Consider the following 27800-nt stretch of genomic DNA (forward strand, 5'->3'; position numbering starts at 1 on the left):
TGTGTGTGCAATTGTCATCGATGACACAAATAACAGTCGTCTACCAATGCATTTTAATAATCACTCACATCAACGACATGAACTATCAATCGCACATCTGTTAATGCGTATTGAGATTCACTTATATTGTAGCTGACAATCGCTTTGTCATATCGATTTCTTGTGTCATTTACAGTCTACTATTGAAATTCAAGAATACACAAGTGGATACATTTTTTCTTATGATAAATAGCTTTTTCATGATACGTGAGCATGACCCTCTGCAATCTGCATGCTTGATTACCACCTTTTGATGCACCATATCCCAGTCACATTCCACCAAGGTACAACAGTTTTTCCAAATTCCCCTTTACTTTTCACTGCAATTAGCGATAAGAATGCACCCCACATATGATCGTTGCTTTATTGCTTCCATCCTCACAAGTCACAACAAAGGCCATTTACCAAAGAAAAAGTTGAGAACAGTTTATGATGCAGCAAACACCAAATACCATAACCACAAAAGCAAAAACTTTATTGGCATAATTCGCATCAATACCCAGGATAGTGTGATCCCCCCTTTTTCCCTATCACAAACAGAAGATGATATTTCCGATGCCATCGGAGAGATCTCTTATTGACACTCAAAAATGTAGCATTGTATCCTTTGCCAGGCGTGTCATATATATATATAACAATCCATAACAGAAACCCATCAGGTACTATGTCAGAAAAAACTTCTCGAGCGGAAACAAATGACTTGCACACGTATCTTAAAAATGGTTATACATCGCTCAATAGTCCTCACGGTCTTCTATTTTCTTCCATCTTCTGTCGCATTTTGTATTGGAGAGTGGCGGGAGCACAGTCCAATGGTGTTTCCCCTGTGTGTAAGAAGGAGCCAGTCAAGTGGTGACCAAGTGATGCAATATGTGAGCAAAAGTTGCCTACTAGCTACTAAAGTGTTCCCGGCTATAATCCAAATGTGAGCGAAAGAAAAAGTTCATCTATGACTCAACAGAACAACATTGATACTTGTATTACTTTTCTTTCATCTATGACTCCACAAAATAACATTGATATTTATGTTACTTCATCTAAACAGGTACCCTCTGCATGCACCCCACTTCCACGGGCGTACGCACCACGCTGGTAAGACATGCACCTTTATGCAAGGGGTAAGACAACTCATGATGGTGTCTTGCATTCGGGAAGCAAAGTGCACTTATTATCACCACCTCTCATATCCCAGCTTTTGGGCAGATGATCGGAGAGATTCACCAAAAGAACAACCAGATGGATACAACCTAGGCTAAATGCAGCACAATTCGACCATTCAAACACAAAAATTATGTCGACAGGACATTCCCCACTCATGCCTTGGTAATCTTTATTAGCTATCTTACAAAATAAAGTTCAGCAACAACTTAAAATCTAAGAAAACTGGGGAAAAAAAATTACCCTGTGCATTCTTGTAGTCCAGGCTTGCTCCACCATCCATGAGGACAAAAACAATCTCAGTTTGATTAAAGACCGCTGCCTGACATTAGTGTCACAAAAAGAAATATAAGCCCTGGAACCATTTGGTACATGCACAGACACAACAGAGAGAGAGAGAGAGAGAACATACTAAATGTAGCAAAGAAAGTCCTTGCTTGTCATGGTAATTCACATCAACACCCTGCCAAAATGAGAGTGTTACATAAAACCCACTTTTTGGATATTAATTTTACTCTAACTGTTACCTCACTCAGAAGCTTCCTGACGGCAGCAACGTCACTATTCTTTATAGCTTCTCTCGTACCCTAAAAAAGCACATAAAGAAGTCATAATCTAGAGCAACTAAATTTCTTCTGCATGATTGTACCTTTGGTGACTAAATAGAAAACTTAAAAGTTATACCTCCCCATTGGCTTCATAATCTGTCCGGGTTTTATCAGAAATTCCGTTGTTCGCTTGACCAAGATTGAAGACAGAACTGCAAAGTTTATACAAATAATTACAGACCATTACACAGTGTACTTTGGCACCAACATCCCACATAGCCAGTTTACAGTTAAGCATAATGCAGAAACATTATTGTTTACGAACATCAATGTTTATAGAAACAAGTGGAGGGAATGGTCATTATAAAATGGCTACATTTTCTGAATATAACTGCATGTCTACATTGTGAGCTTATCACACAGAAATCACAAAGTAAATCAAGATTCAACCATTATCCATTATGTCAGGCCAGGAGTTACAGGTATGGCAACAAAAACGTAGAGGCAACCAACCTCTGCTTGCTATTAGACGTGGAAGCTTTGGGTTTTAAAGCAGTTTCTGTCTTCTTTGGTTTTGGAGTCGGCCGAGGGGCAGGGGTGGATACGGTTTTGCTCTGCCACAAACAAAAATATAACCTTGAGATAAATACAATGTGCAGAAGCAACATCCAAAGAAATTGGAAAAATTATACCTGCAAGGGAGCTGCATCCACGGATGGCACTGGCGCTTCACAAATACATAAAGGCATTCCACACTTGCAGTCTGAAATGGTTGGGACAGGCTGATACTGTACAGTTGGTTCAGCCTTTGAATCTACATCTGAATCAATGTCCAATCTAGAAACTGAAGATGTTACACCATCAACTCCATCCGAAGAAGCTTGTCCGTCACGTTTGGTAGTTCTGTGCAAAAACAAAACCCAAAATGACCCAATATTAGAAAAGATTTTTCGTTTCCTTCAAAGAAAATAAAAGGAAAAATAATTGAGAGAAGAAGACCAAAGGACAAGAAGTCCCAACTTTAGCAATTCACCGTGGGGTAGCATAACAACAACATCAGAATGGAACACAGATTAGGGTGGAAGCCTGTAAAGTGCTCAGTATTCTTCACTAAGCATACTTTTTGAGCAGTAGGGCATAAGGAAAGAGTAAGAAGTACAAGTGTACATGAACAACTACGCACAGGTAGGGGAAGGCATGGCATGAATCTCCATACGTAAATAAGATATACAAATGAGTACACCTGCGTGATCCTTTTCAGGTTCATTAGCCAATTATTGCCACTAAAGCACCTTCACCCCTGGACAAACTCAAACACTGAAAGAGGGTTTCCTTTCCATGATTCCATTATAGCTTACCCTGAAGGCCTAGCAATACTTTATTACCAACTACTTAAAAGACCAGTAGCCCTTGAATGTTTAATACAACAACAACAACAAAGCCTTTTCCCACTAAGTGGGGTTGGCTATATGAATTCTAGAATGCCATTGCGCTCGGTTTTATATCATGTCTTCCGTTAGATCCAAGTACTCTAAGTCTTTTCTTAGAGTCTCTTCCAAAGTCTTCCTAGATCTTCCTCTACCCCTTAGGCCCTAGACCTCTGTCCCGTAGTCGCATCTTCTAACCGGAGCGTTAGTAGGCCTTCGTTGTACATGTCCAAACCACCGTAACCAATTTTCTCTCATCTTTCCTTCAATTTCGGCTACTCCTACTTTACCTCGGATATCCTCATTCCTAATCTTATCCTTTCTCGTGTGCCCACAAATCCAACGGAGCATCCTTATCTCCGTTACACCCATTTGATGTACATGTTGATGCTTCACCGCCCAATATTCCGTGCTGTACAGCATCGTCGGCCTTATTGCCGTCCTATAAAATTTTCCCTTGAGCTTCAATGGCATACGACGGTCACACAACACGCCGGATGCACCTTTCCACTTCATCCTATCCAACTTGTATTCTATGGTTGAGGTCTCTATCTAATTCTCCGTTCTTTTGCAAGATAAATCCTTGGTAGCGAAAGTGGTCGCTCTTTGGTACTTCCTGGTCTCCGATCCTCACCCCTAACACATTTGGGCCTCCATTTGCACTGAACTTGCACTCCATATATTCTGTCTTTGACCGACTTAGGCGAAGACCTTTAGATTCCAACACTTCTCTCCAAAGGTTAAGCTTCGCATTTATCCCTTCCTGAGTTTCATCTATCAACACTATATCGTCTAGGAAAAGCATACACCAAGGAATATCATCTTGAATATGTCCCGTTAACTCATCCATTACCAATGCAAAAAGGTAAGGACTTAAAGATGAGCCTTGATGTAACCCTACCGTTATGGGGAAGCTTTCGGTTTGTGCTTCATGAGTTCTTACAGCAGTATTTGCTCCATCATACATAACCTTTATAACTTGGATATATGCCACTCGTACTCCTTTCTTCACTAAAATCCTCCAAAGAATGTCTTGAGACCCTATCATACGCTTTTTCCAAATCTATAAAGACCATGAGTAAATCCTTTTTCATATCTCTATATCTTTCCATCAATCTTCGTAAGAGATAGATTGCCTCAATGGTTGAGCGCCCTAGCATGAACCTGAATTGGTTGTCCGAGACCCATGTCTCTTGCCTCAATCTATGCTCAATGACTGTCTCCCAGAGCTTCATTGTATGACTCATTAGCTTAATACCCCTATAGTTCATGCAATTTTGTACGTCGCCCTTATTCTTGTAGATAGGCACCAAAGTGCTCTTTCGCCACTCATTTGGCATCTTCTTCTTAGTTACTAAACTCCCCCAGAGAAATACTCCTTTCATGTCCTTCATTAAAAAGATTATGAAAATAACCTCTCCACCTGTCTTTGACCGCATTCTCTGTAGCAAGAACCTTTCCATTCTCATCCTTGACGCACCTCACTTGGTTTAGGTCTCTTGTCTTCTTTTCCCTTGCTCTAGCTAATTTATAGATATCCAACTCTCCTTCTTTGGTATCTAGTTGCTTATACATATCATTACCAGCCGCTAGCTTAGCTTCTCTCACAGCTTTCTTCGCCTCCTGCTTCGCTATTCTACACCTTTCACCGTTTTCATCGGTCCTATCCTTGTATAAGGCTTTACAACATTCCTTCTTAGCCTTAACCTTTGTTTGTATCTCCTCATTCCACCATCAAGATTCCTTTTGGTGTGGAGCAAAGCCCTTGGACTCTCCTAATACCCCTTTTGCTACTTTTCGGATACAACTAGCCATGGAATCCCACATTTGGCTAGCTCTATCCCACACGCATTGGGTGATTACTTTCTCTCTGAAAATGACTTGTTTTTCTCCTTTTAGATTCCACCATCTAGTCCTTGGGCATTTCAAGGTCTTGTTCTTTTTTCTCTCTCTTTTGATATGTACATCCATCACCAACAAGCGATGTTGATTAGCCAAGCTCTCTCCCGGTATAACTTTGCAATCCTTACAAGTTATACGATCCCCCTTCCTCATTAGAAGAAAATCAATTTGTGTTTTTGACAACCCACTCTTGTAGGTGATCACATGTTCTTCGCTCTTCTTAAAGAAGGTGGTGTTGGCTAGGAAGAGAGCATATGCCATTGCAAAATCCAAGATGGCTTCTCCATCCTCGTTTCTTTCCCCAAAACCATGGCCACCATGAAAATCTCCATAGTTGCCTGTCTCCTTGCCCACGTGTCCATTTAAATCTCCTCCTATAAATACATTCTCCGTCTGAGCGATTCCTTGACTGTTTAATGAAAGAAATCAATGCCAACTTTAGAACCAAGGCAATCAGATGTAACCTGAACTGTAGCTTTTTACCGGGAGTTGCCATCTGTGGCAACTTCCCTTGAGTTTCTATTTCTAGTCGACTACATAAGTTGGTTGACAAATTTGCAAGCTTAGCTCACCAAGATCAATTAAGTTTTCATTAAAAATAGGATTTCAAGAGTCTTCAAGCTGAAACCAGTGATTCATTTCCATCGTCAATCAACTCCAGTAGTCACAGCAAGAACTCACAAACATCACAGACAATATATATTTAGAATATTGCTAGGTAGACCAAATTTGCAAACCATGTGATGTGACATCAATAGGAAATAAGCACGTTAATCAACACTTGAGTAATAATCCAATCATCAACAACCACGTCAAATGGTTTTTAAATTTAGTTTAAAAAGATAGTCTCCCTAGCATTACCCTTAGAATTGTCATGGATTCGATGAATGAAAAACGCCAAAACATATAGATATACAATTGAACAAGCATGTATAGAAGTATGCGTATTCTAAAAAGTTCAATGAGGAGTAATTTACCGAGAGGAGTCATTGAAACATTCACTGCAAACTCTAACGGGTGAATAAATGCCAAACTGTGGTAAAGCCTGAGATTGCAAAAACACGATCACTCATTAAAAGTTCATCAATTGGAAGCTTTGCTGCAAAGATAAACAAAGCTTTAAGGAAAACAAACACACCATTTGGTTTGCCGAGTGTTCGTGGCATAATGTCCGCCCACAAGACCGGCAATGATGCTGCATAAATCATAAGCTAAAGGGCATCAACTGCGCTGAATAAACTACTCCAAAAATAGTAACTTTAGTTATAAGCATTTGGGTTCATTAACTCTAAAGTTGCTTGTGACAATCACAAACAAGAAATGCTGAATGCTTAAGTTGGATTCAAAGGTTGTAACTTGCGGCAAGATGATCAATCAATAATACCAATTGGAAAAGAAAAAAAAAACCCAGTTTTAGATCATCATAAAAGAAGCATCATGGCCATAAAAATCAAATTTTCAGCTCTGATCTTACCCAATTGGGAAAAATTTAACTAAAACTCTAAACTTTGAGATCCCAATAAAGCATGGGAAGCCATGGCAGTGGAAATTATGTAAAGGGATCCTTCTGGATTCGATATGAAGGAGAACTAAATAAAAGGGTACTCCTAAATTAATCAAATTCCATTACTTTCTGAAAGAAAAGAAAAAATCGTAGGGAGAGAGATGGGTACCCGTCGCCTGAAAGCGTTAAAGCTGCATTTGCAGACGTCACAGCGCGGAGCTTCTTGGAACGACGGAGGCTCCATTCACTCGCATGCAAATTGTGGATCGATTTTTTATACAGACCGAGTCAATCTTCAATTTTCATGGCTTCCTCCACCATCAATCTCCGAGCATCTCCATTTTTTCACTCGGCTTTTTCTTTACCCGGCAGATTTCGGGTTACCCGCCGAGTTTGGCTTCCGGGTTTTTTTCTCTTTTACTTTAGTTTCAAAGGATTAAATTTGAGAGATAAATGCTAAATAATCACAACCGTCCGGAACAGTCAACGTGTTGGACGGTGCAGATCTTCTGCAGATTAAATATTAATTTTCAGAAGGGAATAGTACCACCCAGTACATTGCAAATGATAATTTCTCTTTTGCAAATTATAACATGTGATTAAAATTATTATTTTTTGTTAGGTGAAAGAAATTAATGAGATCGACTAAAAGCGTCACGCGTACTATAATGTTTTTTAGAGAGCTATTCAATTAATTTTTAGTTTTTTTCAGTTAAAATTCAACTTTTAAATAAAGAATGTGATTTGACTACAAATAGTTCTAAGTAAATCATTAGAAGTACATTATGATGTTATTGGCACTAGGTAAAAGAAAAACATTTACACTCTTAAGGAGGGTATTTTTTTCTTTCATTTTTTTGTGAATAAGAAGCTATCAGATTAGACTGGTTTAAATAAGTTTTTTAAATTCCGTCTGTAATTTGCATTTACTATTTCTTACTCTAACCGTTTTTTTCTTAACAAGATGGATAACGCAACGCAAGTCAAATTAACTTTAAAATAACTTTTTTTAAGTGTTAATATCAAAATCTAAGATGGTTTTATAATAAAAGTGAATGTTCAAGTCTAATCTTTAAAGAAGTAAGAAAAAAGCAAAGTAAATAAATAAATGCTAAAGAGAATCTCAAAAGTGAGATTCTTTATGAACTTTCTGTCACTTCTTATTTTTTGCATAATTTTTATACTAATATTATAAAATATTATGCAAAAAACATGAAAGGTTGAAAATTCTATGAAGACTTTTACTTTTAAAAGATATCATGTAGCTTATCTCAAGTAAATAACATTTTATGTACGGGTAAGATTTTTCCCCGAGAAAGCAATAACCCAACAACACACATAATCAGAAAGTAGAAACATATTTGTGACCACACGATCGTATGTGGTCACGAATACGATAACATCGACGGCGACGTACAGCACACTCCAAACGCCAGGGCATTGTCGTTAACGTTTTGAATTGCAGGAAAGCATCTGGACTTTAAACACGTGGGGAAATTTAAAAAAAAATGGTGAAAATTAATTAATAATTGAGAGAGAGGTTTAGTTGGCCACGGGAAGAAGCGGCCTTTTTTTTATGAGTTGTTTTGTGCTTCTCTATATTTTCTGTGAAAGTTGTGAAGCAAGCAACAACCTGTGAGGAAAAAGCAATGGAGGAAAAAGCAGAAGTTGGTTGTGATGTGAAGCTTTCAGAGATGGAGAAAGAAATGGTTGCCCAAAACAAGCCTAACCAGACAGAGGATGATCTGCAAAACCTCAGGTGATCTCAAATTTATGTATAAATTGCAAATTTAGAAACTTATTTTTGTTGGTTTTTTTTTTCTTCCCTCTTTTGATTCGAGCGATATTCTAATTAATTTAAACTACGAGAAGGGTGACTTCGAATTTGGATGTTCAGGAGCACTCTGTTCTAGCCAACTTTGCTACGAATTATGGGTATGAAAAGGGTTTGGAAAGAAAGGGTCAATCTTTGACTGAAATTTGGGTTTAGGAGGATTTTGTTTCTGTGGTTTGGAACAAGATATTTATTTTGCGAATTATTGGGGGTTTTATTGCAAAAGACAAGAAATTTCAGCTGCACTAGTTGTAATTTTCTGGTTTTAGATAAGGTCAATTTGGATTTGTGTGCCTCCACGGTTGCAACTTTCAGAGTGGTACTGTTCATGTTTGTTTCCATCGGATTTTCCAACGTTGTTTAGTTTGTTGGGTAGCAGTTTGGAAAAATAAATGTGATTTAGTTTTTGATCTGGCTTGTTAGTTTTATGATGCTGGTATATTGTGTTTGTGCTTCATAATTTATTTTTTTATTTTTTTGTCAAACGATAGATTTTGTTAGATTAGGTATTAGAATAGCCACCGATGGAATTCGAACCCATGCTGTCATACTGTGCTTCATAATTTTGGGTTGGCAGGAAATTGGATCTTTGTGGTGCTTTCTGTTTTGGAAACAAGAAATTAAGGCAGAATATATAGTAGATTTGGTTATTATGTAATTCTGTTTCTTTTAACTGTAACTCTAGATTTGGGGCTTGTTTGCTTCTGTCAAAAGTGCGTCTGCTAGAAGTGCTTTTATGAGCTTGGCTGCTTTTGGAAGAGTTAAAAGCGCGTCTGACTTGTTTTGGCAACTTGGCAGTTCTTCCCCGAAAACATCAAAAATTTTATAAAATTCAAGTGTTCGTAAAAATAAGCTTCAATGACCTAGAGACAATTTTAAGTTTTTTTTTTGACAAAAGTAGTCAAAAGTGCTTCTACTTGTCAAAAGTGCTTTTAGCCTTGCCTTGCGCTTTCTTAGGCTCACATGAAATTTGGTTTGTCGTTGTTCTTTATGTTTGAGTGCCAGGAAAGGACTATCTACACTAAACATTACCAGTCCTGCTCCGGCTCAGCTTACCATCTTCTACGCAGGGAGCGTTAGTGTGTTTGACGCAATTACTGCAGAAAAGGTAGGTTCTTTTCTGTCCTTAAATAATGTAAGCATTAAGCAATTTGCATCTAACTCTGTCATTTACGTACTTGAGTTTTTCTGTACTGATGCACTTAAATGCGTAATAGGTTCGTGAACTTATGCTTATTGCGGCTGCTGCTGCTGCTGCTGCTGCTGATAAGAAGACCAGTGATGTGAAGAATACTGCGACAAGCGGTCCTCCAAGTCCACTGGTTCGTACAGGGTCGTCTTCGCTGCAAAACTCTTCTGCTCCTGGTTCACCAGTTGTCCAGCCCTACCCTGATCAGAAGAGTTCCATTAGCAAATTGGAAGCTGGTAAGAATTCAATACTTCACCAAGACGTAGTAATGTCGATGCAATAATTGTAAATTCCTTAACGAGATTATTAATGATGGCTACACGGTTCCCACTTCATTGTTTCTGTTGGTTCAGGGTTTCCCATTGCAAGGAGACACTCTCTTCAGCGCTTCCTGGAGAAGCGACGTGACAGGTACCCCCTCTCCAAATCCTGTGATGGGTTTTCATTTTGTCACCGTGCCTATGCAGCCATCTCAGTTTACACATCGATCACTGTGTTTTTATTGCTCCTTGTTCATTCTTGCAGGTTGGTCAGCAACAGTCCATATCCTACTTCGCCAGCAACACCGATGGTCGACAACGCAAAAACTAATCCGAGCAATAACGCTTCTCTGGGTGTGGGTTGCTTCAAACAATCTGCCATGGTTCAGGAAGAAACTCAACCAAGTTCGGTTGCCTAGCCAGCTTGAACTTCTATGATTCTATCCTATTTTATGACTCAGCATGTGTAGTAACTTCGCAAAGACGTACATTTAACCAGTAACTGTTGTGTTTAAATTGCCCGTTTGTGCAATCGGGTCCGCGCGTGTATAAATCATCCGTCGATTGAAACTGAAAAACAACCCTGAATGACAGACTGGTGGTCGACGATGAATTATGTGTTTGATTGGTGACGAAGAATTTGTAAACTTGTTACCCCTGTTTATGCCGAGGCGGTTTGATTGTATTCGTTATGTTATATTACGTTGTGGACTTGACTATAACAAATGACAAACTATTTGTGTTGCCTCGGTCGTGTGGTGAACATGAAGCTACTTGTTATAATAAAACCAAGTTCGCTTTGTATTCTATGGCACCCCGAAATGTATATCAATTGCGCTCGGTTCGGCAGTTTGTGTTGGAACCAAATTTGCACGGTTAGGCACAGTGGCTGAACCTCAAACTAAAGCTCCGGTGGGAACATGTACCGTATGAGTCCCCAATCGAGGGGTTCAGTGCGTTGCATTCCATTTCACGCAATTCCTTCGTTCTGCAAAATCTCATATGCTTTGCCGCACGGCACATCACAATCTTGCTCACGTTAAGCAATGTGGTGTGCCGTACGGCAAAGCATATGAAATTCTTATCCACGAGGTTAGCAATGTAGAATTCAACTCAAGAAGTTTTTTGTTTTGCTCCCTTGGATTCGAACTTTCATTATAGGCAGAAGCTTCGAGCACACCACAACCACAAGCAATTTTCACAGCCAACAAATTGCTTCTTTTACTCTGAAATATAGGAAATACTGGAAGGAAACACATGCACAAGCAGATGAGGAAGCATATAAAATTAACAGTGAGTAATCGTCGATAAAACATAAGAAGTTTCAAGCACCACATCTTACAACACAAAGAAAGATCCAAAATACCATACGGTAAACTCATATTTATTGCCGTCTAACTTACATTCTGCGTTTTCAGTGTGCGCTACGCAGAATTCCATGTAAGTAGCCACCGGTCATTACAAGTGACACAAGTGATACAACGCCGGCTGGAAATACCTTCCCTGACTTCTTGAAACGAGAACCCATCACTGCTAGGAGGGCAGCAGACAACCCTGGAGGTAGGAGAAAATGAAAATTAGTAAATTAGTTAAGGTTGAACAAAATCAAGAAACTCAACTGCACTTGCAAAGAGCAAAAAGGGATATCCTAGAATTGTCTGTATTCTGCGGCATCAGACAATTGAAATATGTCAAGCAAACATAATCCACCAATCAACTACTGCAGCAACTATCAACATAAGTAAATGAGATGATTGCGACGATCACTTACCAAGCCCGATAGATGATGCAAACACTGGTCTTACAGGAAGCTCAGTAGAAACATAAAAGAGTAAGGCCGCTGATATTCCCCCTGCCAACAGTGACTTCTGGCTGCCACTCTTCAAAAAGCCCATAAGGCCACCCACTGTCAAAAAAGCAACTGGACATCAATAAACTGATATGTTCCTAGGGATAATTGCTATCCATGAGATAATTATTTGATTCCCAGGATTTTGTTGTCTTGGGACACAAGAAGCTAACTGGAAGTTTAAAACCAAGGAGGTACCTCGAGTACGAAAGACTTAGTGACATTTGGAAGATACTAGACTGTAAAGCTTCTCGAACTAAAAGAAAAATTTGTAGACCAGTTGAAAAAACTTCGAACTTGCAAACACAAAAAGTCTTCCTATGGGAACCAACCATATCTATAACCCGACCTATATTGCAACACTACTAAAAATCACCTATAAACTTGCAAATACACATTACAACCAGAATCCATAACTCCGTAGCCGAATCAGAGATCACCAATAAATCGGAAACCAACCGTTATACTATTCGACATCAAACACGAAATGCTTTACTTCCTTTGACATTACAAGCACAACTCAAGGCCTAGACACAAAATTTAGCGACAATCGCAACAACCACACAGGCAAAATCTAACTATTATCTACCTTCCTAATCAATTTTACAAGATAATCAAAGATGTTAACTTTAAATTTTACAAGCTAACCAAAGATGTTAACTTCACATTTTACAAGATAATCAAAGATGTTAACTTTATTATTTACAAGCTAATCAAAGATGTTAACGATTCGAAAGCAAAGGAACTTGATTGATTACCTCCAACAAGGGCAGCATATCCTAGGGTTAGTTTCTGAGACATCGACATCCCTTTCTTCTTGATCTCTTTAGGTCCCTCCTCGCCCTCCCCTTTACCCTCACTATTATCACCTCCACCTCCACCCCCTCCGCCGCCGCCTCCTCCCCTGCCGCCAAAATCACCCCCACCGTCTCCGCCGCCGGCAACCGGTTCGATACCGATATCCTTGATTCCCGAATCAACAGTGAATATGGTGGTAGTTTTCGTGTCGGAAACCACTCCAAGTTTTTGAATCGCCGTGGTGTAGCTCAACCCGCGAGACGCTCCGAATCCGTGAAAGGTGAGATTGTTGTTGTGCTGCAGGCGCCTAGCTCCGCCGCCGCCGAGGAGAAGAGAAATGGTGGTGTTGTGGAACGCTCCGATTTTGGGGCGTAGGAGGAAAAGGGAGGACTGGGAAATGCACAAGTCTGCCATATGCGTGTGAGCTTTTTAATTTGGTTTCTGGATTCTTCGTGTGGCTTTAGGTTTATTTCTTCCTTTTTTTACCTTATTGACAATAAATCGTGGGCGCCACATGCTACTCCATGTTGCATGTCCGAAGAAGAAGAAAATATTTGAACTTTTTTTGCTATCAAATGGATGGAAAGGGGGAAAATTTTGCATATCTTTAACAAAAAGTTAAAAACAAAAATCCATTAGGAGAACGCTAATGACTCGTTTATTTTCTACATGATTGAATTAAAGAAGAATTAAGATTAAATTTATGTTAAAAGTTGTTTACTAAACCATTTACCCTTCGTGTAAATAATATCGTTTGTTAAAAAATAGAATTATGTAGAATCGAAGTAAAAATGATGTTTATTTCATATAAATTGTTTATTAGTTCACTGGTGTAATAAAAAACTAGCTTGATTACTAAACTGTTCCATTGTAAAATCATATATTTTACATGCTAATTAATTGTATCACTAATATTAATTAAACACCCTATACAATTTTTTTTTTACCAAAACTTTAATTATCCTAAAAATACTTAATTGTTGTAAATTATACTTATTATGTGGCCGTTCACTTGCCAATATGTAATATGTAATTAGTTAAGATATTTTTTATGCAAATTATGTCTCTAGGGTTAATAACTCCCATGAGTTTTTTGTGTTTCACAAAACCTCCTCGTGTTTTCAACGTATCACAAATACCCCTAACGTTTTAAAATCATTTTACAAATCTCCTTCCGTTAGAATTCCTTTAGTTTTATGCTGACATTAGCGTAAACTAATTTTAAAATAACAAAATTAACCTTGTATAGCTATTTTAGTTAGAAATATGATATCACACTTATGCCCCAACACTCCAATTCACCAATCGCCTACATTAAACATGCTATCCTTTCCGCTCGGTGCTCTCTCTGTCCTTCAATTTTCTCTCGTTTGCTCTCACTTCCTGTCTCAATTGCAATTCGAAATTAGTTTTATCAAGTTATAAAAAGTTATTTTTTTATTGAAAAAAAAAAAGTTATGCATCGTCACCTCTTCATTTTCTAGGAAACAAGTTGAACTTCTTTGTAAAGGCCCAGTCAATAAAATTAGGAAAGGCCCATTAGGCCCAAGATGAAGCTTCCTCACCAGTTCCACTAGAACAAACCTCACTCACCCACAGCAAATCACAAACGAAATCAACACATCCTGCTTCCCTTTCCGCCAAATATAATCAACTATGCAGCGTTCGAAATCCCGCCAATTCGATCCCTGAACCGGTGAAATCCAAATCGGCCCAACTGGGATAATGGGTCGAAGAATCATGGAATGGGCTGCCCGGTCCGATCACATGGGCGGCATTCCGAGGAAGATGGTGATCACGGCGGTGGGGGGTCTGGCGAAGGCCGTCGTCTCCCTCATCAACTCCACCACTGTCCACAATGCCGGCACCCTTCTCCGTCTGGTCCGGTCTCGGCCTAATGGGGTCCCACTCGTCACTGTCAGCAACCACATGTCCACCATGGACGACCCCTTTTTGTGGGGTTTCAAGGGGTTCCCCAGCACTGATGCGAATTTGGCGAGGTGGGTTTTGGCCGCCGAGGACATCTGCTTCAAAAATTCGGTGCTTTCTTACTTCTTCAGACTTGGTAAGTTGAATTTGGTTTCTTTTCTTTGTTTGATTTGGGGGTTTTTGCACATTGTATCTGTTTTTTCGAGGTGGGATTTGTTTTTGATGTGCTGATTTGGTCAGGGAAGTGCATTCCAATTACGCGGGGTGGCGGCATTTATCAAGAACACATGAACGAAGCTCTTGAGAGATTAAGTGAAGGTTCATGGGTAATAATTTCTTAGTCTTATGTTTACTGTTCTAGTTTCTGCTTAATGGGTCAGTCTAGTTTCACTTACTGAGCACTTGTGGGAGATATTCAATCATTGTATATGTCGTGTTGCCGATATCACTCACCTGAGATTTTTATGTAAAGTTTGGAACTTTTGGGGTTGATGGGTTCTTCAGTTGTAGTTTGTGAAATGGAATGTTACCTTATAGACTCAGTAGTTTTGAAAAAGTTGTTGACTTGTGCTGTGAAGTGTATATCTATGTGAAAGCTTTAGTTGTTTAAATTCAAACTTTTGGATCTCTGATGGGCAGTTGCATACATTTCCCGAAGGAAAAGTATACCAGGAAGATGCACCTATAAGACGATTGAAGTGGGGGGCTGCTAGTCTCATTGCTCGTGCTCCTGTAACCCCTATAGTTTTGCCGATTGTTCATACTGGGTTTGAACAGGTAATTTTCTTTTCTTAGGATTCTTCCTCTTTATCTGGTGTTTCGACCAATTCCATGTGTTTCTTTTAAGATTTTGACTAGATTGCTATTAGATGTTAGTTCCAAAGATGGAAACTTCCCAAGCCCCACCCCACTCTCCCCAACGAAATGCGATTCTGACATGTTTTCTTAACAATGAATTATTTACAACAGTATCACAAGCTGTCTGATTGAATATTCTTTTTCGATTCCTTGTAAGATGTATGACATGAACCTGGGTATTAGTTTCATCCATTTAACACGATGGTCCTTGATGGATTCTGATTTGCATTTCCTTGTCTCTCTCTATCCAACATACTCTTTGTCATTTGTATTCAGGTTCCGATCAATTGACTGAAAACTTGAGCCATAACATTGTAACCTGAGATCCAAATGGCTAGCTGTGTAGTTTTGGGAATGATTGCTTCACAGAATATCGTTGTAGAAAATTTCAGCTTTACATCTTTTTGGGGATATTAGAATTTCAGTGTGCCTCAAAGGCTTATGGATGTGGCAGTTAAAACTGTTTCTGTTATGCATTCAATATGTCTTGAAAAAATTGCACTACTGACGTATGGTTTATTACATATGTTGACGTTACCTAAGGTGCACCAGAAAATCTAGTTAAATTTGCTGATATCATGAAACTCTGCTGTGCTTTTCAATGATTTTGTCCACTTTTCGTTATGCATGTCTTACTCTTTGTAAGTCCTGCACAATGATGTAGTTAACTGGAGCTATTCATATAACATAACTTTATCATTTTTGCATTTACACAGAAGGTAAAAATACGTATAAACCTTACATTTTTGTGATCATCTTTTGTTTTTGGTTATTTAACTTTACCAATACAGATCTTTTGCGACCCATTTGTTCAACATTGCTCGTTTCCCATTTGCTACTATTTAAATTTCCAGGTGATGCCTGAGAAGTTTTATCGTGGTAAAAGGCCTCCATTTCCGTTATGCAATAAGCACATTAAGATAATAGTTGGCGAGCCAATGGAACTGGACCTTCCTGAAATGAGGCGGATGGCAACCTCTCTGTCTCGTAATACATCTCATTCTACTCGAGGATGGCCAAGCACTTGCCCTGGTGGTTTGGACGAGGCAGCACAAAAACATCTGTACAGTGCAATTTCCGAGCAAATCCAAAATGTCATGGAGCGCTTACGGATGTTTGCTAAAAGTTTTTCAAAGTCCAAAGATCAAAATCTTTGCTAGCATAAGTAATTTTTTGAAGTATGTTCAACAGTTGGAGAATTGCACTTCAATCACCTTGAGATATACTCCTAAACGGGAAGCGTATGCATCCCTTTACTCCAGCGTTCAATCAGTGAGTTCCGGTTCTATCTAAAGTAACAGGATCCTGCCGGCTTCATTCTACGTCATGCAGTTGAATAGTTAGTAGTTAATTTACAAAACTTGTATTGTTTTATGAGGTTCGTTTGTATCATCGTCCATTTTGTAGTTGATTTTACGAACCATTCTTGTACCATTACTTCTTGTATGTTACAACATAAAAAGGATCGAATGACTTCAAATTCTCCTCTTACTGTTACCATGTGTACAAATTTTGAATTCGGCGCAAAAGTGTATGCAATAGCGTTTTAAAATTCATACAACCGATCCTGCTTAGTGGAATAAGACATGATTGTTGTTGTATTTATATATTTGTAAACGAATAACTTTAGAAAATTTGCATTATTGCCTCTTTTTTTTCCTTGCTAATTCTTTAGTGATACTAAGGGCTACAACAACACTTGACCTTAAACTATCTAAAGAAGATGTCTTTATAAAGGGGAAAAAGAAACACGTGTGGGCTCATTTCACATGTTGCTCTACATTTCGACCAAACTTTTGTTGTTGCTGCACATGCTTTGTAGGCTTGTCCCAGATACAAGTAATAGAATGTATGTTGGATACTAAGATACTTAGAAATTGATTTGTATAAAGGATTCGGACGCAGAACTTACAACTCTTAATTACTTGAGTTACAAGTCTCTTACAATCACTACAAAACTAACAGCTCTTAATTATTTGAACTACAAGCTGCTTACAATCACCGGACAATATTTAGAAAATAGAGACAAACTAATGATAACAGAATTGGTTAGGTGGTTTCAAAATGTGAGGATTGGGGTTGCTTAAATTAAAAGGTACCATCATTGTTGGAGGGAAAAAATTGTTGCCTTGATGGGACTGGAAACTGTTAAGTGCTTTGCTGTCTCAAAGCAGAGCATAAAAAGGGGCCTTCTCTCTTTACCTGCTGCTATAAATAATTTGGTGAACTGCAGTTGGTGGCTTTTACTCGGTACTCGGTTGTTCTCATTAGGCTCATTTGTATGTGGGACTTGCACACTTCTCCTCAACTTTCTCATGATTTCCCTTTAATGCAATTTTTAGCTCCTTGACTTGTTCACCTTGCTGGGTTTTCATTGTTTGTTTTTGCCCTTTACAACATTTTATATAGAACGCTCGTTTTCTTGGCCGTTTGGTAACTAAGAATTCATGGTCGTTCACTTTTAAATTTGTTGTTGAGAGCTGAAACCAAAACAACAATTGAGTGACTATGCATTTCTTGATCACCTGGTGACCACAAGAACATATTTGTGATATGAAAAACGTAAATTTAATAAATTAAGCAATAAATTCATATATCTAATTTGTGTTGCTAAGCCGATCAAGTGGCAATACTCGTGGGTTGTATAATTGTATTAACTCTTGTTCTACATTTGGCATGAGGCGGCAATGCCGGCTAGCTTCTTGAGCAGTCATCATCATATGTTGGCTAATTTGGCTTTTCCATACAGCAAAGCAAGGTACTTTGCATAACCATTTTGTAAAAATATAAATTAATATAGGGACCCAATTTCTTTGTTTGAAAAAAAGAAGTCGATGAATGTGAAAGATGCAGGTTCCACACTTAGATGTATTTTGGGACATGGCACCAACCTTCTAAGACATGGGGGTATTCATATACTTTTAGTTGATAGATTTTTAAGGTGATAAATTGACAAAAAGACGTATAACTATAAATGTTTTTAGTAGTGAGAATAGTCTTTTGTTATCAAATAATTAACTTGTTATGATGTTAGACTCTAAAATCTATTTGAATCACATCATTACGCTTTTTATGAGGGTTGAAATTTATCTGACAAAAAATTTCGCTATCTTAAGACCCTTATAATTACGGCCGTCCAAAAAGCAAAAATATAATCATGGTCGTTTAACAACCTGAAATCATGTCCAAACATGTAGTACTAATTGAACTTAAACAAGATGACATTATTATGAAAACCACAACTAAAGTGTTAAATTACTAAGTTAATTACTAGAAGAATCTTTTAATAAGTATAATAAAATGTATTAGCATGTAGTATTATGTTGTCAGATTATGAATTCCGTTTGGACCCTAAGATGACGGGGCAAACAAAATAACAATTATTTAAAAACTGAAATTATGTCCAAATAGGCAAATATGTAAGTATCAATTAAGCTTTAACAAAAAGATATTATTGTTATTTTTTTCTCTTTTTTCGGTAAAAGCAAGTAAAACCATAGACAAAAGTAAAATTATTGGCTTCTAGAGCAGGAGACTTGGAAGGTTAAAGTTAGATTGATGGGCCCATCACAAAAAGGTCCCACAAGTACAAGCTTTAGCGGATGGAAGGCCCAAAAGTTTGGGGCATTTCCCGCCCCAGGACAATCTCCAAATTACAGTACTGCCCTTCCGTACATTTTCAAATTATACATACATCATATCAAAACTTCCTCCTCGGAAAAATAAATGATAATTTTGAATTGCAAATGACCAAAGGTAGAAGGATATAATGGTCATTTCACACGTGGAAAACTCGAAGGATTGAAATACACACGAGGAAGCACCCGAACGCGCAAAAAAAGAAAAAGCTTTAAAAAATAAATGCATATTGAATTTACGTAAATGGCCTTTGTCTTTTATAATAGTCCCGTGATTCTCTCTGCTTTCACAGGAAGCAGTGGTGTCTTGAGGATTTTTGTAGCTCAGATCTCTCTCCTCTCCCTCTCTCTCTCTCCTCTCCGTTCGTTCAATCGTGCAGAGGTCAGTATCAAAGAGAAAGAGACCTTCTTGTTTTCCTGTTTCATCGATTTATGAATGTCACATTACATTTGATTTTCTTCGGGGTTTTTTTCTCTGTTCGTTCTATCTCTCGATCTGTTATCTCCTCAGAGCCAAATCCAAAGACCCATTTGCAGGCAGGCAATAATCTTACCAAAGGTTGGTGCTTTGTTGATTTTTGAGGTATTTTATTTTCTGGGTTTGCTCGTTTCTGGCTTGATATTGCTGCCTTACCATGAAAGTTGTCGGCTTAATGCGTTGGAAATTATTAGGATGAACTGATTATGTTTTGATTGTGTAATGTTTCGTATGAATGTGTTTTTTACTTGTTTTTTTTTGTTGCATTTGTTTTTTTTTTCTTTTTTTTTTCTGAATTTTATAGGCAGGGGACATAAGGTTTGTTTTTTTTGTTTTGTTGATCTTAAGGACGATAACCTCGTACTTGAATAATTTGAGGAGCTGAAGCTGTTTCTGGGAAGTGAGTGTGTGCCTCTGTCTGTGGGGGTTGCGGTGAAATGACAATTGACCTGAACCCGTCAATGTCGCAAAGTGTGAGAACAACTAATTCTTCTTTTAGCTCTAGCAATGGAAATGAGGATTCAACTCCTTTACACGGTTCTGCTGCTGCTGCTATTTTCGAATGGGGATGATTATGACAGTGATAGCTCCAGCTTGGCACCGCAGTAAGTTCGCTTGCATATTCCTCTTGATCCGTGTCTTCAAATTTCGCATTGAATGCCTTAATTGTTCTGCTTACGAAGTCATTATGCCTGTTTTGTTTGTTAGCAAATTGTTGTTTGAAATCAGTCTTAATGTCTCATTGTAATAGTACTATTACAAAGATGGGTTCTTAAACATGCTGGTTAGCAAAACTGATGAGCAGTTTGCAGTTAAACTTGGTATGATGCCGTCCTACCTCTGACTGCAGCATTCTTTCCTCATGTTAATTGCAGAACACCAAGGACCTATTCCATGGACATCCCGGCAGAACTTGCTGGTGCCATACCCTTGATTGATAGATTTCAGGTAGGAGCATATATTCTCTCATAATCAAGGTGATATGCTTGTACAACCTACATAACATGTGTGCGCATACATTTCAATGTTCATTTTCCCTTGGGTTTTTTGTTCCTGAAATTAAATTACTCGAAGTGCATAGATTACTTATTGCTCATTGTTTTAGGGCAATCAACAGTTGTTATGTTTTTCATATAAATTATTTTCTTTTGAAAATAGGTAGAAGGATTTTTGAGGTTGATGCAGAAACAGATTCAGTCTGCTGGAAAACGCGGATTCTTTACAAAAAAATCCGTTGGTCCTCAACCCCGAGAGAAGTTCACTTTTGAGGATATGTTGTGCTACCAAAAAGTAACTACATGCTATGTTTCATAATGCTCCCTTTTATTAAAATATAAAACCCTTGAAGAGCTAAATTATGGGCTTTTACAGGATCCAATACCTACGTCATTACTGAAAATAAATAGTGACCTGGTAAGCCGGGCAACAAAACTGTTCCAAATCATTTTGAAGTACATGGGAGTTGATTCATCTGATCGAGTTACTCCAGCAAGCTTAGATGAACGTATAGAGCTTGTTGGAAAGATGTTTAAGCAAACGTTGAAGCGAACAGAGCTTCGGGATGAACTTTTTGCTCAGATTTCAAAACAAACAAGAAATAATCCCGATAAGTATGCATCTTTTTCTTTCCAGTCATAGTGTTTTGTTTCTATGATAGATATGATTTGGGTGTGTACAAGGCAGTGGTAAAACTATAGTCAATTCTATGCTCCATGAGTTGACTTGGTTGGTTTTGGTATAACAGGCAATATTTGATCAAAGCATGGGAATTAATGTATCTGTGTTCGTCCTCTATGCCTCCGAGCAAGGACATTGGGGGGTATCTGTCCGAGTATGTCCACAATGTTGCACAGGGTGTGGATATTGACTCTGAGGTTCGAGTCCTAGCAGTAAATACATTAAATGCTTTGAAGCGTTCTGTGAAGGCTGGTCCTAGGCATACGATACCAGGCCGCGAGGAGATTGAAGCGCTTTTAACTGGTCGAAAGCTAACAACAATTGTGTTTTTCTTGGATGAAACCTTTGAAGAAATCACATATGATATGGCAACAACAGTGGCTGATGCTGTTGAGGTAGGCTTATCAACTTTAATGGGAACACGGGCCTTGTGGTCAAAATTAAAATTCTAAGCAAACAGCTTTCTGGTTAAGTAAATATTTCGGGTGGTGCAGTAGCAACATACTGGGTGCATTGGACACACATTTGAAATACTATAAGAGGATTGGGACTGATATTTAAGAAATTTTGTTTCAATCGCTTAATAACTTGAACCTTTTTTTAAGTCCAGTAATTCTGACTATGGCATAATGACTCTGAAGTCTGAATTATCCACTATGAATGGTAACCAAAGTTGTGTTGCTGACTGTTGTCTAAGTCACAAGGTCTTTTGCCACTGAATTTGTTTAGTTTATATTTCTGATTTGCAATTTCGATCCATCACCTTTAAGTACTCATACGATTGTAATAATAATCCGCCCCAGTTTCTTACTGTTAAAAAAGTTCTTTATTCTTGTTCTGTTATACACAAACTATAACAATTTCTATCTTCTCTATTATGTTTTTTTAATAGTTTTCCATGTCGCTTTCAGGAACTTGCAGGGGTAATTAAACTGTCAGCCTTTTCTAGCTTTAGTCTGTTTGAATGCCGTAAAGTTGTAACTGGATCAAAATCACCTGATCCTGGAAATGGTAATTCTTTTATTTTCCTTCCTGATGGTTTCCTATGTTAGGGTTCACTGAACTTTATCTAATTTTCTTGTCACACAGAGGAGTATATTGGGTTAGATGACAACAAGTACATAGGGGATCTATTAGCAGAATTCAAGGCAGCAAAGGATCGAAGTAAAGGAGAAATATTGCATTGCAAGCTGACATTTAAGAAAAAGCTGTTTCGGGAGTTGGATGAAGCTGTCACAGATCCAATGTTTGTGCAGTTGTCCTACGTTCAGGTGCGTAATTTCTATGAAAGTATTACGAGCTTCTTAATCCATTGTTTTTTTCTTCCTTTGGTGAAGCTCATTAAAAAAGAATTTGAGCATTGTTTGTTGACCTGTTGGTTTGTCATTTGCTTTTTGAATGACATCAAGGAAAATATTGCTTTCAAGAGCTGAAGTTGAATCGTGAACATATGACTTCTATCTTAATGATTGCTACGGTAGTATTTAACTACTGGGATTAACCTCCAAAGTTTTTTTTATATGTTGTTATGTTGTAGTTGCAACATGATTATATACTGGGAAATTATCCTGTTGGAAGAGATGATGCTGCGCAGCTTTCTGCATTGCAAATCTTGGTTGACATCGGATTTCTGTGCAATCCTGAATCATGCACGTCAGTGTTCTCGCTACCCTTTTTTTTGTTCCATATTTGATTTGGCTTCTTGTTATCTGTTATTGTTTTAGAGTATGTCACATTTATAGTTGGTCTTTCTATCTTGACTTGAGGTTAATATTTTTCAGTGACTGGAATTCGCTTTTGGAACGCTTCCTACCTAGACAAATCGCAATCACACGAGCAAAACGAGAATGGGAGTTTGATATTCTTTCACGTTACCATTTAATGGTAAGTTACCGCAGAGGGGTAAAACTTTAAGTTGCTATTCATTGCATGGAAATCTGTTGCACGAGTTCTTATATACAGTTACTTTAAAAAGGAGGACAAATCTTGATATTTGATTTGCTTGTCTGTGACTCCTTGTGCATGCATCCTCAATCATACGTCTTTACTTTGAAGGAGATATACTTTTGATATAAGACATTGTTATTGTATTGTAGGAAAGTTTGACAAAAGATGATGCAAGACAACAATTTTTGAGAGTACTGAGACAACTTCCTTACGGGAATTCAGTCTTCTTCAGTGTTCGCAAGATTGATGATCCCATTGGACTTCTTCCAGGGAGAATTATTTTGGGCATCAACAAAAGAGGCGTGAGTTTTATACAAATATAGTATATGTTCCTGTGTGCGCACCTTGTTTTAACGTGATAGACATTACGATATCACATTCCACAGGTTCATTTTTTCCGTCCAGTTCCAAAGGAATATCTACATTCAGCTGAGCTAAGAGACATAATGCAATTTGGTAGTAGCAATACTGCTGTTTTCTTTAAGATGAGAGTTGCAGGTGTTCTTCACATATTCCAATTTGAAACTAAGCAGGTTTTAGCAACTCTCTAAATTAGCTGTTTGTTGATTGATCGTTTTTGAGGTTTATAGGCCTCTTCACTTAAGTTTCTTTGAATTATATTATATGCATTTCTCCTTTCCTTGCAGGGTGAAGAAATTTGTGTTGCTCTTCAAACACACATAAATGACATCATGTTGCGGCGCTACTCTAAAGCTCGGATTGCTGCTAGTGGTTCAACAAATGGAGATCTTTCTAACAATGCCAAGCCCTCTGATGGTGAAGTGTATGGAAAACGTGTACAGGATTTGTCAAAAGCTGTTGGAGAGTCTCAGAGGAATGCTGATCAAGTAAGAAAATAAGATTTAATTGTGCTGAAATGTTGATTACTTCTATTATCTGGTGGTTGAATGAAACTACGTTAATTCAGTTGCTGGAAGAATTGTGTGAAAAGCAAAAACAAGAAGCAAAAATGCAAGAAGAATTAGAAAGTTTGAAACAATCCTTGGCATCTGAGAAGCAAAACCTGACAGAAGTTAGATGTGATCATGATAGGCTTAGGTCATCGTGTGACGAAAAGGATAAGGCGCTTCAGGTCAGTATCACTAATTTTCTAGAATCAGTATTTGCACTCAATGTGCTTTAAATATTTTAACCGATTCTCAAATCTATTTAGGCTGCACTGCTAGAGAAAAAAAGCTTGGAAGCAAGGCTGCAGAACTTGGGTAATCAAGTGGCAGAGAAAAGTAACAAAACACAGCAAGTTGGTGGAAATAACCACGTAAGTTTTTGATGAAAATAAATTTTGGTATCAATTTAGTTAAGTTGGTTCTTTCAAGTGATTTATGATAAGGCACAAGGGATTTTGAAAACAATATCTTACACAGGTATTGCAAAAGCTCGAAGATGAGATAAATCTTCGTGGTGAGGAGTTGTTAGCAAAAGAAAAAACTATAAGGAGACTATCTGATGAAAAAATATCATTGGAGCAAAGACTATCTGGGCTTGAAAAGACTAAATCTGTTGAGGTGATGCCCTTGACATCTTAATTTGGTGTTGGTTCATTGCTTCTTTTTTAATGTTTTTATTGTCTATGTTTCTGGTAGCTGATAGAAGAATCAAATATCTTAGTGAGTGTTGATTATGCAGATTGATTCTATTGAGAAAAAATTTGAGCAAGAGCGCAAAGCGTTAAAGCTTCAAGTGTTTGAACTTGAAAAGAAGCTTGAAGGAGTTAACCAAGAATTAGCAGGTCTTAAGTCAATTCTTGCCACCAAAAACTCTGAGGTTGCTGAATTACAAAGTAGCTTAAAGGAATTGGAGGAACTGAGAGAAATGAAAGAGGTAATGATCCTGTACAGATTCTTTAGTGAAGCTTTTTCTTTCGTTTCTTATATTTATTTTATGTACAAGGTTCCGGTTTTGAAAATGGTAAACATTGCCAACAAATTCATGTTTGATTTCAGGACATTGATAGAAAGAATGAGCAAACTGCTGCCATCTTGAAGATGCAAGGAGCTCAACTAGCTGAGATAGAAGCGCTTTACAAAGAAGAACAACTTTTGAGGAAGCGATATTTTAATACTATAGAAGGTTGTCATTCCTTGAAATCTTTCCAATATTTAAGCAAGCCTTTTTTTTTCTTTCCCTTTAGCATCACTGACGTGAGGTTTTTTCCATTTATATACTTTTCAGATATGAAAGGCAAGATTAGAGTCTTCTGTCGGTTAAGACCTTTGAGTGCAAAAGAAATTACAGAAAAGGAAAGAGATGCAGTTAAAAGTGTAGATGAGTTCACAATTGAACATCCATGGAAGGATGACAAATTGAAACAACATATGTATGATCGTGTATTTGATGGTAATGCCACCCAAGAGGATGTATTTGAAGATACAAAGGTAAGTTTCTTTGTATTAAACAGTTATCATCGAAAGAGAGCTAATTTTTTTTTTAATTGATATGAATATACTTTGTAAATCATGTCTAACATGTTTGTTTACGTGCACATAATGCAGTATTTGGTACAATCTGCAATTGATGGGTATAATGTGTGCATATTTGCGTATGGGCAAACCGGTTCTGGAAAGACATATACCATATACGGTTCAGAAACAAATCCTGGACTTACTCCACGAGCTACTGCAGAGCTGTTTAAAATATTGAGGCGAGAGAACAACAAATTCTCATTTTCGTTAAAGGTATATCTTGTTGGTTCTGTACAATGAACAATTTTAGTGGTTGCCACTTACAACCCTTGCAAGAGCAAGATAAGATTGTTAAATGCTTTCTTTCCTATGAACATGTGAAACTTCTATATAGTAAGTACAATAAAAACGTCCATATAAATAGAAGAAAATGGGAAAAAAAATTACAAATTGGACAAGATATACGAATTACATTCATTGTTAAAAACGTCCATAAGTTTAACACCCAAAAAAAAATATACGAATTACATTCATTGTTGTTGTTTAGGCTTGGTAATGGTTTTTTCTTTTTATTAATTACTACTAGGTAATTTGATCTAAATTATTTTTGCGCAGGCATACATGTTGGAGTTGTATCAAGATACACTTGTAGACCTTCTCTTACCGAAAAATGCCAAGCGTTTGAAATTGGAGATCAAGAAAGATTCAAAGGTAATCTCTTTACAAATCTCTAATACTTTGTAATTCTATAAGGTGTCTTCTGATTAGACTGAAGAGTATTTTAGCTTAATCATATTTGATCCTTAATGCATGTTATTTAATTTTTTTTATTTATTCGGATCTGATAATTAGTATCACATCTTTAAGGTCACTCAACGGTTAATTTTGTGATGTTAGGGTATGGTCACGGTTGAGAATGTAACAGTTCTCTCAATTTCATCACACGAGGAACTGAAAAGTGTCATTCAAAGAGGTTCTGAACGAAGGCATATTTCCGGAACTCAGATGAACGAAGAAAGTTCAAGGTCACACCTCATAGTTTCTGTTGTCATTGAAAGTACCAACCTTCAAACTCAATCTGTTGGAAGAGGAAAGGTATATCAGTATATTTCAAATCAAATGAATAAAGGTGATGCACACTGGTTTCCGTTCACTTCAGGTCTAGTTAATCATTTGTTTTAAAATTATGTTGGTTAATATTTTTCTTTCACATAATCATGTGTAGCTAAGTTTTGTGGATCTTGCTGGTTCGGAAAGAATAAAGAAGTCAGGCTCTTCAGGTAGTCAACTTAAAGAAGCTCAAAGCATCAACAAGTCACTTTCAGCACTTGGTGATGTTATTAGTTCTTTATCTTCTGGTGGTCAACACATACCGTACAGGAACCATAAGTTAACGATGCTAATGAGTGATTCACTTGGTGGTAACGCCAAGACGCTTATGTTCGTAAATGTTTCTCCCGCTGAATCAAATGTGGAGGAGTCGTACAATTCTCTAATGTACGTCGTGTTTCTCTTTATTGTTTGCTTTTTCCAAAATCAAATCATTTGACCCTTAATGTTTTTTCCAAAAGGTAACGACTACTATTTTTGCACTCCTTCATGCTAAATTCAGGTATGCATCAAGAGTTCGATCAATCGTGAATGATCCAAGCAAAAACGTTTCTTCAAAAGAGATCATGCGGCTGAAGAAGTTGGTTGCACATTGGAAAGAACAAGCAGGCAAGAGAGGAGACGACGATGATTTGGAAGAAATTCAGGATGAGCGACCGGTGAAAGATAGAGGTGATGGCCGCTATTCCATGTAACTTTGCTGAAACTGGTTTGGCGAAACTTGTAGGGAAATCCTAGCATTACAAGTTTCTTGCCAGAATTTTGGAATGTAAGCTTTAGGGTTTCGGCAGGGTAGACCACGTCGAGCGAGAGCATACAATTTGGTTCAGTGTTCTAGTTGATATTATATTTTAGGGGTCCTGATTCTCTCGTTTAACATTGTGTTCAGATGAGAAAAGGTTGTAACTGGGTTAGGAGGATATGAGTTGTACAGTGTGGATGGCATGTATATGACGGTTCCTTGGGCTAGCAATGCCACGATAATAGTATCGCAAGCCAATCTTATAACTGAACCATCATATGATTGGTGTTGCTATATGCAATGCAGTTTCTCAAGCCAATTCCGTTACTAATCCATCACATGATTGGCGTTGCTACATGCAATGCAATATCCCAAACCAATCTCGTTACAAAACCGTCGTGTGATTGGTGTTGCTACATGCAACAATGCAGTATTCCAAGCCAATACCGTCACTAAACCCTCACATAATTGGTGTTGCTACATGCAATGC

The 27800-nt window shown here is 37.8% G+C and overlaps 5 protein-coding genes across 6 annotated transcripts; 3 read left to right on the forward strand and 2 right to left on the reverse strand.

The window, feature by feature from the left end:
• Nucleotides 1-493: 493 nt before the first annotated feature.
• On the reverse strand, nt 494-7004 carry LOC103950210 (hepatocyte growth factor-regulated tyrosine kinase substrate). Of its 2 annotated transcripts, XM_009361394.3 has the most exons (10): nt 6748-6990; nt 6213-6269; nt 6052-6119; nt 2438-2648; nt 2259-2359; nt 1882-1957; nt 1725-1784; nt 1610-1660; nt 1441-1519; nt 494-863 (listed from the first exon to the last, which is right to left on the reverse strand). In XM_009361394.3, the coding sequence occupies exons 1-10, from the start codon at nt 6820-6822 to the stop codon at nt 784-786; spliced, it is 858 nt and encodes a 285-aa protein (XP_009359669.1). In that variant the 5' UTR covers nt 6823-6990; the 3' UTR covers nt 494-783. The 2 variants fall into 2 exon arrangements, with proteins under 2 accessions (XP_009359669.1, XP_048443818.1); XM_048587861.1 differs by lacking the exons at nt 494-863; nt 1441-1519; nt 1610-1660; ... (2 more) ...; nt 2259-2359; nt 2438-2648 and adding an exon at nt 2658-5483 and having other exon boundaries at nt 6748-7004.
• Nucleotides 7005-8145: 1141 nt separating this feature from the next.
• Nucleotides 8146-10663, forward strand: LOC103950209 (protein TIFY 3B). Its single transcript, XM_009361393.3, has 5 exons — nt 8146-8337; nt 9418-9520; nt 9630-9837; nt 9955-10012; nt 10127-10663. The coding sequence occupies exons 1-5, from the start codon at nt 8228-8230 to the stop codon at nt 10278-10280; spliced, it is 633 nt and encodes a 210-aa protein (XP_009359668.2). The 5' UTR covers nt 8146-8227; the 3' UTR covers nt 10281-10663.
• A 468-nt stretch (nt 10664-11131) lies between these two features.
• Nucleotides 11132-13036, reverse strand: LOC103950208 (protein FATTY ACID EXPORT 2, chloroplastic). Its single transcript, XM_009361391.2, has 3 exons — nt 12469-13036; nt 11633-11767; nt 11132-11415 (listed from the first exon to the last, which is right to left on the reverse strand). The coding sequence occupies exons 1-3, from the start codon at nt 12920-12922 to the stop codon at nt 11276-11278; spliced, it is 729 nt and encodes a 242-aa protein (XP_009359666.2). The 5' UTR covers nt 12923-13036; the 3' UTR covers nt 11132-11275.
• Nucleotides 13037-14089: 1053 nt separating this feature from the next.
• Nucleotides 14090-16792, forward strand: LOC103950207 (N-acylphosphatidylethanolamine synthase). The gene is made up of 4 exons (XM_009361390.2): nt 14090-14573; nt 14678-14763; nt 15077-15214; nt 16150-16792. The coding sequence occupies exons 1-4, from the start codon at nt 14234-14236 to the stop codon at nt 16453-16455; spliced, it is 870 nt and encodes a 289-aa protein (XP_009359665.2). The 5' UTR covers nt 14090-14233; the 3' UTR covers nt 16456-16792.
• Nucleotides 16793-19209: 2417 nt separating this feature from the next.
• LOC103950205 (kinesin-like protein KIN-14E) lies at nt 19210-27611 on the forward strand. The gene is given in 26 exon segments (XM_048587875.1): nt 19210-19315; nt 19445-19492; nt 19760-19965; nt 19967-20016; nt 20287-20359; nt 20570-20701; nt 20783-21021; nt 21156-21483; nt 22000-22099; nt 22178-22359; nt 22626-22741; nt 22870-22972; nt 23185-23337; nt 23422-23568; nt 23683-23883; nt 23964-24128; nt 24210-24314; nt 24421-24561; nt 24683-24877; nt 25000-25126; nt 25229-25431; nt 25549-25731; nt 26074-26169; nt 26356-26553; nt 26684-26955; nt 27071-27611. Coding segments are annotated over 24 exon segments (3819 nt in total). The 5' UTR covers nt 19210-19315; nt 19445-19492; nt 19760-19848; the 3' UTR covers nt 27264-27611.
• Nucleotides 27612-27800: the final 189 nt, after the last annotated feature.

This window comes from the organism of the source record quoted next, unplaced genomic scaffold (genome assembly GCF_019419815.1).
Source record: "Pyrus x bretschneideri cultivar Hongxiangsu unplaced genomic scaffold, Pyrus_bretschneideri_v1 Contig1, whole genome shotgun sequence".
Classification (NCBI taxonomy): domain Eukaryota; kingdom Viridiplantae; phylum Streptophyta; class Magnoliopsida; order Rosales; family Rosaceae; genus Pyrus; species Pyrus x bretschneideri.

Coding starts and splice junctions, on each gene's coding strand:
- LOC103950208 (XM_009361391.2), bottom strand. CDS start 12,922: ATGGCAGACTTGTGCATTTCCCAGTCCTCCCTTTTCCTCCTACGCCCC. Junction 11,768..12,468: donor ATATGCTGCCCTTGTTGGAG/GTAATCAATCAA, acceptor CTTTTTTGACAG/TGGGTGGCCTTATGGGCTTT. Junction 11,416..11,632: donor TGCATCATCTATCGGGCTTG/GTAAGTGATCGT, acceptor TCCTACCTCCAG/GGTTGTCTGCTGCCCTCCTA.
- LOC103950209 (XM_009361393.3), top strand. CDS start 8,228: ATGGAGGAAAAAGCAGAAGTTGGTTGTGATGTGAAGCTTTCAGAGATG. Junction 8,338..9,417: donor GATGATCTGCAAAACCTCAG/GTGATCTCAAAT, acceptor TTTGAGTGCCAG/GAAAGGACTATCTACACTAA. Junction 9,838..9,954: donor CATTAGCAAATTGGAAGCTG/GTAAGAATTCAA, acceptor CTGTTGGTTCAG/GGTTTCCCATTGCAAGGAGA.
- LOC103950210 (XM_009361394.3), bottom strand. CDS start 6,822: ATGGAGCCTCCGTCGTTCCAAGAAGCTCCGCGCTGTGACGTCTGCAAA. Junction 1,958..2,258: donor ACGTCTAATAGCAAGCAGAG/GTTGGTTGCCTC, acceptor TAAACTTTGCAG/TTCTGTCTTCAATCTTGGTC. Junction 1,661..1,724: donor TCAGGAAGCTTCTGAGTGAG/GTAACAGTTAGA, acceptor TCATTTTGGCAG/GGTGTTGATGTGAATTACCA.
- LOC103950207 (XM_009361390.2), top strand. CDS start 14,234: ATGGGTCGAAGAATCATGGAATGGGCTGCCCGGTCCGATCACATGGGC. Junction 14,574..14,677: donor TTCTTACTTCTTCAGACTTG/GTAAGTTGAATT, acceptor TGATTTGGTCAG/GGAAGTGCATTCCAATTACG. Junction 15,215..16,149: donor TTCATACTGGGTTTGAACAG/GTAATTTTCTTT, acceptor TTAAATTTCCAG/GTGATGCCTGAGAAGTTTTA.